The sequence below is a fragment of the Crinia signifera genome, chromosome 2, assembly GCF_055691185.1.
Source record: "Crinia signifera chromosome 2, ASM5569118v1, whole genome shotgun sequence".
NCBI classification, from domain to species: domain Eukaryota; kingdom Metazoa; phylum Chordata; class Amphibia; order Anura; family Myobatrachidae; genus Crinia; species Crinia signifera.
In genome coordinates, this window is record NC_139218.1 from 67,251,282 (window position 1) to 67,269,165 (window position 17,884).

The following is a 17,884-nucleotide window of genomic DNA, read 5'->3' on the forward strand; positions in this document are numbered from 1 at the left end:
ATGTTTTTCAGGGGGAAAAAGTAGTCTTATACGCCAGCAAATACAGTATATATTTTTTCTCAATCTATCCAATGCTGGACATAGCATCAAATATTTTACTGCCCATAACACTCAAAAATGTTTGGAACCAACACAAGCAAATATATGCGACATAAAATTTAGAGGAAAGTATTTAAATTAATAAAATTGTCCATTATTACATTTGTTAATTTAGGCTCTGGTGTCATTATCTCCATTATATTAAGAGTGCTTTAATGGTCACATGCCTTTATGAATGCTACAATCAGTCATATAAACGCTCAGGAATTTAAGTTCTAGAGGTAATTTCGGTCTCCTAGTAATTGGCAACAAATACATGCATTTACTAGAAAACTTGTGACCCTTTTATAACAAGTTCCCCTCTGAGAATTGTAAAATTTGGCAGTGCCGTATGTATGCTGGACCATACACACGGTATTCTTCAGCATCAATTACATTCACGGTTACACAGTACTCTGTATCTACATATACCATGTCAAATGTCCTAATAATAATCTATATGGGAATGATCAGTCATTTTAAAAAGGGCTGCATTGCAGACTGTATGCATACAGTATATATGTTATATGGACCAGTGTTATATGGACCAGTAATTACACAAGTAATTATCTCATTTTCCCCCATAAATCCTTAAATGATGAATAACCATTTATTATTAGAACTCACTAACAGAACGTTGCTATTAATGTATTACAGTTTGGTTTTGTTTAATAATATTTTGTTACTCACATGCAGAACTAACGTACTCCGTGTCACACGATCAATGGGTTTGTAGAGCAGTGCTAAAATGAGAAAAAGGAAAGGGCATTAAGAGCAGATAAGCCAACACACAGGAAATGCACTGTAGGCGGTTTGTCCTTAGGAAGAGCGAGTCTCACATGCTTACTGCATAGATCCCACAGAGATATACACAGACTCTACGTCACCAGCTGGACATTATTTTATGTTCATTTTCTCTAGCAATTTTCTTGGGATACGGTCACTAGGTCTACAAGCATTAGGTCGACATGGGGAAAGTAGACAGTCAAAAGGTCAACATGGGGTTGTTCACTTTTTTTGAGCCGACATGTGTCGATAGGCGGTATGCCATGCCCTACCATCCACTAGGACGTGGTGGTAGAAATAAAATAGTGTACCTGTAGCATGGCGATGCAGCGAGCCATGCGAGGGAACGCAGTGCTATGTTCCAGTGTCCATGTCGACTGTGTTGACATTCTGGACACAAAAAGTGAAAATCCCATGTCGACATTTGACTGTCGACCTAATGACCCTGTCAACCTTCAGCCATGTCAACCTTCCTGCATATCGACCTAGTGGTGTCCACCTAATGCTTGTCAACCTAGTGGCTGTCTGACCAATGATCCATACCCATTTTACTATAGATCTTTAAAACACAAGAGGACTATTTTCTAAGATTCTTTTACTAAGCCAGTTTGCAAACCTCCCCATTCCCTAGAATGCCATTACTCTCTAGTCTCTATCAAATAACTGAATGATCTGCTCCCAGCGCCCTTTTGACAGTCTTATTTGTAAATAACAACGTCCACACAAAACCGCTTTGTGTCATAGACCAGTGGAAGGAGAGTGTTATGTTATAGGTGGTGGTAGGTCACAGTGTGTACGAGAAGTCCCAAGGGTATATTTACTAAAATTGTGGATTTATAGTAGTGGACCCTCTAGGACAGTGGTTCTCAAACTCGGTCCCCACACAGTTTACGTTTTCCAGGTCACCAGACAGTTGCACTCATTTCTGGCTAAAACATTTTAAAAGATCCACAGGTGGTGCTAAATATTTCACTTGATTCTGTGAGCAGACCTGCAAAACATGCACTGTGTGGGGTCCTGAGGACCGAGTTTGTAGCTATTATCTCCTAGAGCAGGCCTGGCCAACCTGTGGCTCTCCAGATGTTGTCAAACTCCAAATCGCATCATGCCTTGCCACAGTTTTGCTATAAGGGAGTGTTAAAACTGGCAAGGCATGCTGGGATTTGTAGTTTCACAACATCTGGAGAGCCACAAGTTGACCTGTCCTGTCTTAGAGCATAGGTTCTGAATCTGATTGGTTTCTATGGACAACCTCTCTACTTCTATACTCTGGCACTTTGACAATTATACCATCTATGGACAAAGAACTGGTAGAGCGTTGTAAACTACTCAATGGGATAATTCAGATTTGTAAGTAATTGCATAGTCACAAGGAAGCAGCTGTGCAATTAAAATATTTGAATGCAGCAGGAGGCATGCGTAGGAGATCGACACCTCCTTATGCAAGATAAGAGTGCTGCCTGAGTTCACCATCGTTTCACAAGGTTTTCGGGCTCCGATCGGGCTGCGTAAACCAATGCTCAGTCTGGCTGCAGGATCCAAACACCTGAGTCGAGTAAGTCTGTGTCCATTGCGGCAGACCTGGCACACCTACAAAATGGTGCAACAAGTTGTACCAGTTGCCACCACCCTTCTGCACTGTCCGCCTTCCTTTTATACCGCTTCCGTCACTAGTACCTATACAAGATTCATAAACCTTACTTGAGAGCGCTTTGTTATTCAGTCACTATCCTTTATTACAGATGCTGACATGACCCGGATTCAAACCCATCATCTGTGGCATTGCCATCAGACACTCTACTCACTGAGATACAGATGGAGCCACCTCCATCTATGCCACTCTCAGTGCACCATGCCGCGAATGAGGCACACATGCGTGTGCGCAGAGATGGGTCGCTCGGGTGGGATCTATGGACTTGCCTCCATCTGTATCTGCACTTACATAGAAAGCTAGAGAGTTCTAACTACAGTATATGAAGCTACTTGGACTAAGCAGATCAAAAGATGTAGCAACGCTCATGTGCGACAGTGGCGACTGGTGCAATCCCGTCTCTACACGCATCCGTGCTGGGGGTACAACAGTAGCATGCCTAACAGGCACAAGCAGCCGTGGTGTAGCAATGATAAGCGCGGCTATATCTGTATGTACCTGCAACTGATAGGTTGTGTGGCTGCATACTACATAGATCTGCTCAATATTTTGTTTATTTTTTTACAAAGTACAAGTAGCTTTATATAGTTAGAAATCTCAGTTTTAATGCAGGACAAAATAAGAATGATTTTGGGGTTTGACTGGAATGCACAACGTTAGGGGTTTGAATCTTGGGTATGGCAGTATATTTAAATGTGTTATTTACTAAAGAGTATTGTAACTGAATAAAAAAGAGCTCCCTAGTTAAGTGCATGAATGTGGTATAAAGGTCCAAACACACTGGGCAATTTTGGACAGCGTGCTGGCCTGAAAATCACTGAATGCATACACACTGAGCAATTTTCCCCCTGGTCAGTGATTTTCACAGGTGGTGGAGGACTTTCCATAGCAAGAGGCTATGGAGAGCCGTCCACCCCGTCGCTTATCTGCAGATGAGGGGCGGTAGTCATCGATGATGCTGGAGTGCGCATCAACGCTCAACAACAAAACCAAGCTGCTTTCAGCTCAAAATTGCCCAGTGTGTATGGGCCTGAAGGAAGAATTGCGTCTAAATAAATTTTCTTGCAATGTTATATAAATGTGCGACGTCATAGCATGGGATTTATCTGGGATTGGGGATCAGTTTTCCCCCACAAGGACAAACATGTCACTACTACAGTATGCCACTATTGCAAAAATGGTCAATTCTCATTCTAAAGTGCTACCGTTTTCCCTATCTAGACTCCATTACAACATTATAATAAGCACATTTCTCAAGTACCATAGGTCATTTAAGCACAAGTACCATAGGGTCATTTGCTTGTTTTCTTAATAAAGTATACAAAGGTGAAACTAATTGTGTGAAACTTGGGTCCTGGCCAGAGTACACAACTAAGGACGGAGCTGTATTAGTACCCTGCGTTACTTCTCTCTCTGTGAGAACTCACTTCCCATATTAGTTAGCAGAAGCTTTTCTGATATACCCATTACATTTACAGTAGAAGCAGAAATGCTGATAAAAATAGAAGTCATGTTGCCACAGGGTGGGAAAACCACAGCCAATCACAGACTACTGAATGTACGCCTTTGAACCTAGCACAGTACTGTAAATGCCTCTATGAAGAACAACGCACTGACAATTCAGCCAGACATTGCTACTACAGTGAGTCAATAGAAGGAAGCTCCTCACCCAAAGGTTTTAGGAGACGCATTTGTGCTAAATTATTCTTGAATATAAATAAAAAATAAACCTAGTTTATATGCAGATGACTCTTTCTCTATGCTGTTGTTTAAAGGATCATGATTATATGACTGATGACCACATTTCAAAAACCATGCAGTTCCTCTTTCCTGCCAGGGGTGTCACTCTCTGTTCTTCTCCTACAGTCTGGTCTGAATCTCAGCACTGGGATACAGACCAGATTGTGCTAGAAGCAACACAGCAGAAAGCAACCCCCTAGGCAAGAAAAAGGAACTGTTCGGGGTTTCAAAGTACTAGAATGAACACTGGAAGAACAAAGATGCGGAACATTTGTATTACAGAGAACAAACCTGTTCAGAAAATACACATGCGTCAAAAATATTACACTAACTTATTTCAAGATGCAAGTTATACATATACAAGTGAATAAGACCAACACCACATTACTACTAATGTTTTTGACATCAGAATACATATATTGTCACATTTAACCATAAACCATAACCAAACCGTGCAGAAAGATCAGTCCCAGGAGAGTTGCAGCTACTTGGCCGCAGGACTGCACCAATAGACTGCATCCAAATAGTCACTTTAGGTGCCTATACACGGTGTGATGCGCACCGTGCGGTTTAAACTATATTGCATCTAGTTCAAAACGCATGCGATGTGCTACAGCACTACAGTAGATGTGAGGCGATCAACTTCAAAAAGTACGGTCAGCACATACTTAATGTGCTGTGCGACAGGAGCTTGCATCGCACCCGTACATCACAGCGGGTTACTAAATAGTTACTGTTGATCAGGCTGATCAGCAATATTGTAACAAAGGTGTAACAATAATCAGAGTTTGATAGTTTGTTAGGACACCACAGTAATACAGCAGTTTTATGTAAAGGTCCATTCATAAAAACACTTAACCCTTGGAATGGGGACTGCTCACAAAGTACTGCAGCTTCTTTTGCGTGGCCGTGTGTCATTGGTCTAATAACAATGGGGTGGATGGAGCTGCAGCTCCAGGCTTTCACATACAATTAGGACCATCATCTTGACAGCATGATGATCCCCATACCAACACCAGCTGGACATAAAGTCATAAGTATTCAAATTGCATTTCTATTCTACACATTTATGCAACTTTTGTATTTAGGGAGACACTGAGGCTTATTGTGTATGGGTTCTACATACTCACATGGCATTGGCCTCACCTGCTCCTCTTTTCATAACAGGCCCTTGAACATTTTCAGCTCCAGGCCCATTACATCCTTAACCCTTTCAGGCCCGAGGTAATTTGTCAAAATAGGCAAGCAAAATGTGTTTTATTTATTAACCCCTTGAGTGCCAAAGTTGCCGAAAATATCCATTAACCCCTTCCTGACAGAGCTAGTTTTTGCGTTCCTGACAGAGCCATTTTTTTCAAATCTGACATGTCTCACTTAAGTGGGGATAACTTTTTTTTGCTTTTACTTATCCCAGTGATTTTGAGATTGTTTTTTCGTGACACATTGTACTTCAAATTAGTGGTAAATTTGGGTCGATACAGTCTGTGTTTTTTGTGAAAAATACCAAAATGTCGTGAAAAAATGGAAAATTTAGCGATTTGCAAAATGTTAAATTTTCTGCTTGTGAGACAAATAATCATACCACTCAAAATAGTTAATAACTAACATAGACCATATGTCTACTTTATGTTTCCATCATTATTTCAACTTCCTTTTAATTTTTTGGGACACTAGGAGGCTTACAATATGAATAGCAAATTCTCAAATTTTCAAGAAAATTTCAAACACTGATTTTTTTAGGGACCAGTTCAGTTCTGATGTGACTTTGAGGGACTTGTATGTGAGACACCCCCATAAATGATGCCATTTCAAAAACTGCACCCCTCACAGTATTCAAAACAGCATTTTGGAAGTTTGTTAACCCTTTAGGTGTTTCACAGGAATTAAAACAAAGTGTAGGTGAAATTTCAAAATTTCATTTTTTTTGCAGATTTGCAATTTTAATACATTTTTCTAAGGAACACAGTACATTTTACTAGAGAAATGTGACTAAAAATTGATTCCCCCAATTCTTTTGTTTTCAAAAATATCCTATATGTGGCCCTAGTGTGCACGTTGACCAAACCACAGGCTTCATAATAGAAGGAGCACCTACTTGATTTTGGAGCCTCCTTTTTATGAGATTATTTTTTAGGCACCATGTAGGTTTCTAGGCACCATAAGATGCTAAAATTTAGGAACCCCCCCACAAGTTACCCCATTTTGCAAACTACACCCCTCAGGGAATTCATCTAGGGGTATAGTGTACATTTCAAACCCCCAGGGGTTTCACCAATTGTGGTACAACTGGGCAGTGAAAATGAAAAATTACATTTTTTACACAAAAATGCAGTTCTGGCTCAAAATTTTTCATTTTCACAAGGAATGAAGGAGACAAAGCACCCCAAAATCTGTGCCCCAATTTCTCCCGAGTACGGCAATGCCTCACATGTGACCAAAAAATACCAGTTGGGTGCATGGCAGGACTCAGAAGGGAAGGAGTGATTTTTGGATTTTGCAGCTCAGATTCTGGTGGAATTTTGGTGGGTGCTATGTCGCATTAGCAAGACCCCCCAAGCACCAATACAGTGGAACCCCCCCACAAGTGACCCCATTTTGCAAACTACACCCCTCAGGGAATTCATCTAGGGGTATAGTGTACATTTCAAACCCCCAGGGGTTTCACCAATTTTGATACAAGTGGGCAGTGAACATGAAAAATTACATTTTTTTACACAAAAATGCAGTTCTGGCTCAAAATTTTTCATTTTCAGAAGGTATGAAGGAGAAAAAGCACCCCAAAATCTGTGCCCCAATTTCTCCCGAGTACGGCAATGCCTCACATGTGAACAAAAAATACCAGTTGGGTGCATGGCAGGACTCAGAAGGGAAGGAGTGATTTTTGGATTTTGCAGCACAGATTTTGGTGGAATGAATGGTGGGTGCTATGTTGCACCAATACAGTGGAACCCCCCCACAAGTCACCCCATTTTGCAAAGTACACCCCTCAGGGAATTCATCTAGGGGTATAGTGTACATTTCAAACCCCCAGGGGTTTCACCAATTTTGATACAAGTGGGCAGTGAACATGAAAAATTAAATTTTTTTACACAAAAATGCAGTTCTGGCTCAAAATTTTTCATTTTCAGAAGGTATGAAGGAGAAAAAGCACCCCAAAATCTGTGCCCCAATTTCTCCCGAGTACGGCAATGCCTCACATGTGACCAAAAAATACCAGTTGGGTGCATGGCAGGACTCAAAAGGGAAGGAGTGATTTTTGGATTTTGCAGCTCAGATTCTGGTGGAATTTTGGTGGGTGCTATGTCGCATTAGCAAGACCCCCCAAGCACCAATACAGTGGAACCCCCCCACAAGTGACCCCATTTTGCAAACTACACCCCTCAGGGAATTCATCTAGGGGTATAGTGTACATTTCAAACCCCCAGGGGTTTCACCAATTTTGATACAATTGGGCAGTGAACATGAAAAATTACATTTTTTTACACAAAAATGCAGTTCTGGCTCAAAATTTTTCATTTTCAGAAGGTATGAAGGAGAAAAAGCACCCCAAAATCTGTGCCCCAATTTCTCCCAAGTACGGCAATGCCTCACATGTGACCAAAAAATACCAGTTGGGTGCATGGCAGGACTCAAAAGGGAAGGAGTGATTTTTGGATTTTGCAGCTCAGATTCTGGTGGAATTTTGGTGGGTGCTATGTCGCATTAGCAAGACCCCCCAAGCACCAATACAGTGGAACCCCCCCACAAGTGACCCCATTTTGCAAACTACACCCCTCAGGGAATTCATCTAGGGGTATAGTGTACATTTCAAACCCCCAGGGGTTTCACCAATTTTGATACAAGTGGGCAGTGAACATGAAAAATTACATTTTTTTACACAAAAATGCAGTTCTGGCTCAAAATTTTTCATTTTCAGAAGGTATGAAGGAGAAAAAGCACCCCAAAATCTGTACCCCAATTTCTCCCGAGTACGGCAATGCCTCACATGTGAACAAAAAATACCAGTTGGGTGCATGGCAGGACTCAGAAGGGAAGGAGTGATTTTTGGATTTTGCAGCACAGATTTTGGTGGAATGAATGGTGGGTGCTATGTTGCACCAATACAGTGGAACCCCCCCACAAGTCACCCCATTTTGCGAAGTACACCCCTCAGGGAATTCATCTAGGGGTATAGTGTACATTTCAAACCCCCAGGGGTTTCACCAATTTTGATACAAGTGGGCAGTGAAAATGAAAAATTAAATTTTTTTACACAAAAATGCAGTTCTGGCTAAAAATTTTTCATTTTCAGAAGGAATGAAGGAGACAAAGCACCCCAAAATCTGTGCCCCAATTTCTCCCGAGTACGGCAATGCCTCATGTGTGACCAAAAAGTGGCAGGACTCAGAAGGGAAGGAGTGATATTTGGATTTTGCAGCACAAATTCTGGTGGAATGATGGTGGGTGCTATGTCGCATTAGCAAGACCCCCAAAGCACCAATACAGTGGAACCCCCCCACAAGTGACCCCATTTTGCAAACTACACCCCTCAGGGAATTCATCTAGGGGTATAGTGTACATTTCAAACCCCCAGGGGTTTCACCAATTTTGATAAAACTGGGCAGTGAACATGAAAAATTACATTTTTTTACACAAAAATGCAGTTCTGGCTCAAAATTTTTCATTTTCACAAGGAATGAAGGAGAAAAAGCACCCCAAAATCTGTGCCCCAATATCTCCCAAGTACGGCAATGCCTCACATGTGACCAAAAAATACCAGTTGGGTGCATGGCAGGACTCAGAAGGGAAGGAGTGATTTTTGGATTTTGCGGCTCAGATTCTGGTGGAATGAATGGTGGGTGCTATGTGGCATTAGCAAGACCCCCGAAGCACGGTGAAATTATGAACCTAATATTCCATAGATGTGTGGTATATTTTAAAACACTCCTTTATACATAGGCCGGGTTTGTCGGGGCAAGTGTCACACTGGAAAATAGTTTGCTTTCTTATTCCCTTTTTATAGCAAACTTTGCACCTTTTTTGTGTCCTGCCCTTTTTTCCAGTGGAGGGGATTTCATCAGGAAAATGCTGCCCTGGTACAATACGGGGGCCAGTACTAGAAGTACTGGGGCCCTCTGCCTGCTGGTTCCCAAATATTAGGCCCTTTATGACTTCCTCTTGAAAGTGCATAAATGTCCCCCTCTGGCCGGTAGAACGGAATAGCACGTAAGCGTTATACAGTGCCATCTGGATGATATACACGGCCACCTTCTTGTACCAGATTTTTGTTTTCCGCAGGGCACTGTACGGCTTCAGTACCTGATCTGAAAGATCCACTCCGCCCATGTACCTATTGTAATCCAGGATACAATTAGGTTTTGAGGTGTGGGTACTGGTACCTCGTACAGGGACGGAGGTGGTACTGTCTCCGTGAATTGTTGTCAGTATAAGGACATCCCTCTTGTCCTTATATTTGACCAACAACATATTTTCGTTGCATATTCCCCTGCTTTCACCCCTTCTCATTACTTGGGCAATGTGCGTTTTTGGGAGGCCTCTTTGGTTCTTGCGCACAGTACCGCAAGCTGCTGTACCTCTTGAACCAAGGGCCTTAAACAGGGGGATGCTAGTGTAAAAGTTATCCACATAGAGGTGATAACCTTTATCCAGGAAGGGGTGCACTAAATCCCAGACAATTTTCCCACTAACACCTACGAGGGAGGGGGGGCATTCTGGCGGTTCAATTCTTGAATCCTTCCCTTCATAAACCCTAAACCTGTGGGTGTACCCTGAGGTGCTTTCACACAGTTTATACATTTTTATGCCATACCTTGCCCTCTTACTGGGAAGGTACTGGCGGAATTTAACCCTTCCTTTAAAATGTATAAGGGACTCGTCGATACAAATAAATTTTTCAGGGATGTACACCTCTTCAAATTTGGCACTGAAATGATCAATGACCGGCCTGACTTTGAATAGCCGGTCAAAGGTGGGATCATCTCTGGGTGGGCACTGTGCATTATCGGTGTAATGTATAAATTTAAGAATTGTCTCAAATCGAGTCCGGGTCATGGCCATACGGTAAAATGGAGTACTGTACAGAACATCTGTACTCCAATATTGCCTAATTTCTGGCTTTTTTACTATGCCCATATGAAACACCAGACCCCAAAACGTCATCATCTCTACTGCATCTACAGGGGTCCACCTAGCAAATGATGACGTGGGGTTTTGAGCAATAAACTGCTGGGCATATAAATTAGTTTGGTCCACCATTAAATTTACAAAATCATCAGAGAAAAATAATTTGAAAAAGTCAATTTCTCTGAGACCTGTGGAATCAAATTGGATTCCTGGCATGGCCAAAAACTCAGGAACCTGGGGCTCAAAATTGTCTGGTGGTGGGGTCCATACGAGATCAATTGTTGGGGGGGGGGGGGGGTCTCAGCTGCTCTACGGGGGCGTCTTTGAGGGGGTCCCTCATCATCAGAGGAGGAAGAGGAGCTTAAGGCGAATCCTTCAAATTCCCCGCTTGCATCACTGGCTGTGTCAGAGTCAGAAGCAAGCAGGGCATATGCCTCCTCCGCTGAATACATTCTTCTGGATGACTGGGATGACATTTGGGAGGACATTTGGGAGGACATTTGGGATGCCATTTTTATTTTTGTGTTACTGGTAGTGAAATGTTTCAACACGTGTATAGTGTAGGGGGGGGTACAAACTTTATTTCAACCCGGGGGATATGTAGTGTGTATGTAGTGCAGAAAAAAAAAAATACTTTATACCAATAAAAAAAAAAAAAAATGAAGGGGTTAAAAATAAAAAATTGAAGGGGTTAAAAAAAAAAAAAAAAAAGGTCCTGCGCCAAAAATTGAGCACAGATGTTGGTCAGTAACGTCTGTCACTGAACAGCGCTCAAAGGCAACAGGAATTTGATAAAAAAAAAAAATAAAATAGATCAACCCTGTGCCGAAAAAGCTGATCAGTGATGTACGTCACTGATCAGCGCACAGTGGCCACAGGACACCCACAAAATCACAGTGTGTGTAAAAAAAAAATTAAAAAAAGACCCCACAGCACTCACAAAAAAAAAAAAAGGTGATCAGTGATGCGACACTGATTACCAGTGAGGTGCAGCAGGTGCACAACCTTTGGTGCAACTGACAGTGCAACTGACAGGTATATATAAAAAAAAAAAAACCTCTGCACCCCCAAAAAAGTTGCTGATCACCTCAGATATAGTGATCAGCACAAAAGGCGGGGGCAGCAGACACAAAATTTAGCACTCTCTGTCACTATCTCTCACTCTCTGTCACTATCTCTCACTCTCTCTCACTATCTATCACTATCTATCACTCTAGGACACTAAAAAACCTGCACCCCCAAAAAGGGGGGGTAGCAGACACAAAATATACACTCTCTATCACTCTCTGTCACTATCTCTCTCTATCTCTCACTATCTATCACTATCTATCACTCTATGACACTACAGCAGCAGCACTGACAGGTATATCTATATATAAAAAAAAACCTGCGCCCCCAAAAAGTTGCTGATCAGTTAATTTATACTGATCAGCACAAAAGGAGGGGGCAGCAGTCAGTTATATAAAAAATATATAGCACAATCTGTCACTATCTCTCTCTATCTCTCTCTCTCTATAACTATCACACTGCAGCAGCACAAAATATAGCACTCTGTCACTAGGCCTCTCTATCTATCTCTCTCTCTCTCTATCTCTCTCTATCTCTCTATCTCTCTCTCTCTATCTATAACTATATCACACTGCAGCAGCACAAAATATAGCACTCTCTGACACTATCTCTCTCTCTATCTATCTCTCTCTATCTCTCTCTATCTATCTCTCTATCTAGCTATTACACTGCAGCAGCACAATTTCACAGCACAGGAAGGCACAAGTAGCAACAGGATCCAGGAAGCATCCAGCACACTACTAGGCACAGATCAAGCAGTGATCAAGCAGTGATGAAGCAGTGATCAGGTAAGTATGGAGCAAGGTTCTGGTCAGTATATGGCGGCAGGTGGGCACGGTGACCGCACTGCACGCTATTCCAGACCGGAATGGCGTCTGCAGTGCAGTCACCGTTAGTTTAAACCCCCCTCCATGGCTGTGATTGGTCCGTCGGTCCGACGAACCAATCACGGCCTTTGGGGGCGGGAGGGGTGAGGTGGGGTGACACCAGTGTCACCCTTACACCCCGCGGTGATTGGTGCTGTACTTTACAGCAATAATCACCTCCGATCCCGTGTCACCGGCGAACGTTATTCGCCGGTGACACAGGAAAACGCTGTAATTGGCTGTTCACACTGAACAGCCAATCACAGCGATCGCCGACGGGGGGGCGGCATCGCAGCCCCCCCTGGGCATGCACGGACATGTCTGCTGTCAGGGACAGCAGACATGTTGAAACTGTCACCGCGTCTATAGACGCGGTGACAGTTTAAATCCATGACGTACATTTACGCCATGTGTCGGGAAGTGCTTCCCGACCATGACGTAAATGTACGTCAAATGTCGGGAAGGGGTTAAAACTTGCCAGCGCCTGGTTTTTTATTTGGGTGCAATATTTACCTAAACTGCGATGAATTGACTCGGCTGTATTTATATTTATTTATACTAAAAGAACAGTCGCTGTGGGCGCTGTTGGCATTTTTAGCGGATATTTTGAGGATCGCTCACAGCAACAGTGACCCTCAAAGGGTCACTCCGATGCTGCTAATAAGTACTGCAACGGTGTTATGAACATGTGTTGATGTTGGGGGGTATATACTACATCAAAGAGTGCATACATACAATGCAATAGAGCAGCATATGGCCCTCTAGCAATTATATCAGATGGTGGCAACTATATACCATTCCTTAACCCCCCATTAAAAGCAAATATTGCAGCCTATTTTACATACCATTAATACTGCGTTAAAAAACTAAAAAGAGAATGTTGACAAGATCACAATATGCCCGACACTTCCTGAAAGAACAAAATAATGACCTGTAAACTGAGACGTACAATTCAGATCGCTGTGTTACTCCAGGCTGTCTGAATTACAAATACTGCCCTACTTTTCAGACAATCGTAAAAGTCAGTGAAACTGCAGGTACCTCATTACTGTTTAACTTTAATTGTAGCTGGCTATATTCCAGTCACTATGGGTAAAATCAGGAAGAAGCAACAATGTATTTAAATAATCGATGCTGCTAAGGATTGTTCTTCTAAAAGAAATCCATTACAACAATTTCCATTCTCCTTTCAACATCTCTTAAAATAGTTCTTGTGTTTGCCGGGACTACTGCACTGATGTGGACACCAGAACCTGTAATCACTCACAGCGGTACACTAGTGGTCATGGTCAGCACAGCTTGGCGATATCTGCTCATAAGCATTATTGATCCGCATCTATGTGAGAAATGCAATCCCTGCCCAAACCACACATTCCTAATACTGTGGCTCTCTATGATCAGATTCCATTCAAGCAGTATTCACTGTAGGGGTGGTTCAATAGATTGACCGTGAGAATGTTCACCATATATTTATCGACCTTTTCATTGCCTCAACACATGAAACCAAGGCAGACCATTTGTGTTAATGGTTTTAGAGTGTTAAATTGTAGGTTCCAGCACGATAGCGCAGTGAGAGTACAACATTGATCACTATGCTTCGGGCCGATTACCATTCTCACTCATAGTCCATGTAAATGGTAAAGTGTAAAAACATAAAAAAAAAAAATCCCCAAAACTTGCATCGAAAACATGTTGGAGTATAGTTGATGCTGATCAGGCGAGCTAGGACAGCGAGCAGTGCCTACTGCTCCACGTCATAGCTTGCCCTCAGTATTCAACTGACCCCCTGCACTTGCCGTTTCCACATCGCTATTTCTACAAAGCGAGGTGGAAACAGTGAGTGCTGTCATCAAAATGGTGAGGATCACAGCTACAGATGCTCCAGTGTCATTGTTGCGAGGGCTGGCAATAGAATCGCCAGCCCCCACCATCCGGTGAATGGGGGCACTTGCAAGCCACATTCCGACCGAGCTCCCCACTACGTCTGCCGCCTCCCCGTCGCTGATTGCCAGTCCCCACCGCCTCCCCACACCCTCTCTAACCCTGCCCGTCTCACTGAAGCAGAGACGGGCAGGGTTTCCGCAGCCGAGCCGCCGAGTTCCACTCAGCCAGCACTAGCCAGCGGGGACATTCTGGTGAGCGCTGGAGCTGAATGAGAGGGGCTACATCGTGCTTAGCGGCAAAACACATGGCATTTGTTGATCACACTGGAACTTTCATCATTTATTAAAAGGTAATACTACAGCAGTAATCCTAAATGATAAACCTCAAACAGCATAGAGCTCAGTCCCCTACTTATTAGTTATATGCATGAGTTTGTAAATCAAATTTACTGCAGAACAACTGAGCTATCGACGCAAAGTAGGAAATTTCAAGAAACTACAACACTTTATTCACAAAGAAACAGCTATAACTAAAGTCTATTGGCAAGTTCCTCCTCTGGGTGCAATATAAAATGTATCATTAAGGTAACATCTAGGCTGTTATTCATATGTGCTGGTACTTATTAACATTCTGTACACTAAGCATCTAGACTGCTAGTCAGGTGTGTGGTTGTATTAAGCATTGCTAGTGTTTAGCACATGATTCTATTGTGTGTTTAGCATGACCCAGTATAATCTCCAATTATAACCAAGAGGAGAAGCCACTACCAATTCACATCCAACGCTGAGATCCCATTACATCACGCACTATCTGGACACTCCCTATGACGATTTACCACATGCCCATTAGCTAACACTGACTCACTGCTGTTTAGTAATCTCCTTATTTACTTCTGCACCTGATCCATCTACCCATATGCAATTCCTCTTCTGTCATTACTCTAATATGCCTCACTCTCTCACCATCCCTCCATGAACACATGTATCCACCTTCTTACTACATACCTACACACCTACTTTCTCTAAGCATGTCCGTTCTACCTTTCTCTTCATTACTAGCCCTGCTGTAAATGTCAAATGAGCTCTTAAGGGTAATTATTACATAATATAGGAAATTTAATATTTTTAGACACATTTTTTTTTTTAATTCATGTAATAAATGTGAGCGATGCTGGTATTTTTAGTGGCTATTTTGCACATCCCTCACACAGATGTTGGCACTCAAAGGGTTAATGCTCTTCACTGCCTGTCATGGTGGAATTAAACGCTGCCCAGCATATCCTTTGAGCTGCTGGTAACTTTCCCCAAATCGCGAGGCGGCTGCGTTAAGAAGCCCATAGGATTCTATGGGGTGCCTAACCCCCCGCAGCGAAAACCTGCCGTGATGAGAGATTGCAGGCGATATTCAGTGGTTTCTTTTTATCGCGCTTGACACACTCACTAGGGTTGGGTTAAATTTTAATGTACTATAATATTACATCCTTTCGTTCCTTTTTCAATTTTAAACAAATTGTTCACACTGTTCATTTGAGATCTATATCTGTGTATATATATATATATATATCTGTGTATATATATATATATATATATATCTGTGTATATATATATATATATATATATATATATATATATATATCTGTGTATATATATATATATATATATATATATATAGTGATTAATAGCTCTCTTCTACATGGTCTGTTGATTTTATATATATATTGTGGTTTATATATCGTCTATACAGGTCGAGTATCCCGTATCCGAATATCCGTTATCCAAATTATTCCGAAATACGGACATTCCAGAAAGTGAAAAAAAATTTTTTTTTTTGCTAAAAACTCACTGGGGACATTTGTAACAGCATCACTGGGGACATGATATGTAACTGGCACTATATATGTACAAGTAAATGATTGCTTGGCATTCAAATTCAGTGCTGAGATAGTACACACATTTTGTTTCACGTTTTGAAACCTTGTTTTTTGAACAATTAAAATATATTTGTGTGTATTTTATGTGGTAATAAAATATATTTGTGTGTATATTATTTGTTTATACAGCATAAATGCAAGATACTTCAAAATACATCATTGAAATATTAAAATATTCCGAAATACGGAATAATCCGTTATCCAAAATTCTCCTGGTCCCGAGCATTTTGGATAAGGGATACTCAACCTGTATATATTATATATGTCTAGTGTCTGTGAGTCTCCAAAACACTGCCATCTGCTGGCAGAGAGTGAAACTACATCCCTTTCTCTTCTGTAATATAATATGACATGAACTCAGTACTATAAGGTTCCCCCCCCCCCCCTTACATGATAAATTTTACTGTAATGCAATATGTGGAAAAAAAATCAGTCGATACATTTGATTCTGACATTTCCAAGGTTACTCTATCTCTGGGTCAGTCCTGATACTACATATTCAGCACATGAAGAAAAAAAAAAAAAGATTTGTACCCTGCCAGGAGGAAATATTTAAGAACAATTATATTAAAACGTCATTATTATAACCTGAAATTGCTTTTTGTCACGTGTTGTTAAGTGAAGGCACATTTTATAATAGGTAAATATCTGTATTATAATTCAAACATTCATTTCACACAATGAAAACTTTGTTCTCAGTTAGATATAGAACTCATGAATCATTGTCAGGGTTTAAGAATCTAGAAAGGAGACACGAGCTAAGAGACCAACACACTGAATGCATCAATTTGGCCACATAATATGAGAGACAAATTGAGCAAGATCTAGAGTCTAGACCAGGCATTCCCAACCACGGTCCTCAAGGCACACCAACAGTGCAGGTTTTAGTGATATCCAGGCTTCAGCACAGATGGTTTAATCAGAATCCCTCAGATACTAATTAAGTCACCTGTGCTCAAGCCTGGATATCTACAAAACCTGCACTGATGGTGTGCCTTGAGGACCGTGGTTGGGAATGCCTGGCCTAGACGCTCAGTTTGACAAATTGTCGATTTCATCAGGCAGGACAGCGGGCAGATCTGCTGAGGACACTTGCAAAAATGCAGTGTGTATTGTCACTTTTTGGTTGCACAAATACATTATAATGAAGGCATTAGGGGATATGTCCACATTACTATGAGGAATTTGCTCTCTCTCGCTCTATATATAATGATAAATATTTGAAATGACCAATTCCAGTGACCAGCTATGCATTGCCCTCTACATTTCCACCTAAACAGGCAATGGAGGTCATTGTTCTGCCGAATTGAATCCAATAACTTTATAATGACTAAAATGATTGGTATCTGGGTGGCATATAGACAATGTCTAGGTTGGCACCATATGATAGACACAGGAACAGGTTGATAGGAGTATTTTTTTTTGCATACTTTACCATCCACATGGACTCCGACTGGGAACAGGAAAGTGTGTCTAGCAGAGAGAGCCATTATAGGGGATGCGGTACACTAACTGGGGGGGGTGTCCAGGCACTCAGGCGTCGACACTGACACCCAAAAAAAGTAAAAACTCATGTCTATCTTTTCCCTTATCAGCCTACACATGGTATACCTAATATACTGCACCCAAAATTATTACATATTCAATTTACAACGATTGGCCAAAATCCCAATTGGAACCTTAAGGAGATTGAAATGCGTATATTGCTATTACAAATCATAAGCAACCCTCACAGCTGGCCACAAACAGTGCATCTTG

General features: G+C 41.7%; 1 protein-coding gene across 7 annotated transcripts in view; it reads right to left on the bottom strand.

Annotated features, from left to right (window-relative positions):
• ABR (ABR activator of RhoGEF and GTPase) overlaps window positions 1–17,884 on the bottom strand; it is a 381,486-nt gene that overhangs the window by 122,785 nt on the left and 240,817 nt on the right. For all 7 annotated transcript variants that reach the window (XM_083172282.1, XM_083172287.1, XM_083172288.1 and 4 more), the window contains one exon: window positions 769–821. In XM_083172282.1, coding sequence (XP_083028408.1) covers window positions 769–821 — 53 coding nt within the window. The remainder of the gene's footprint in view (window positions 1–768; window positions 822–17,884) is intronic.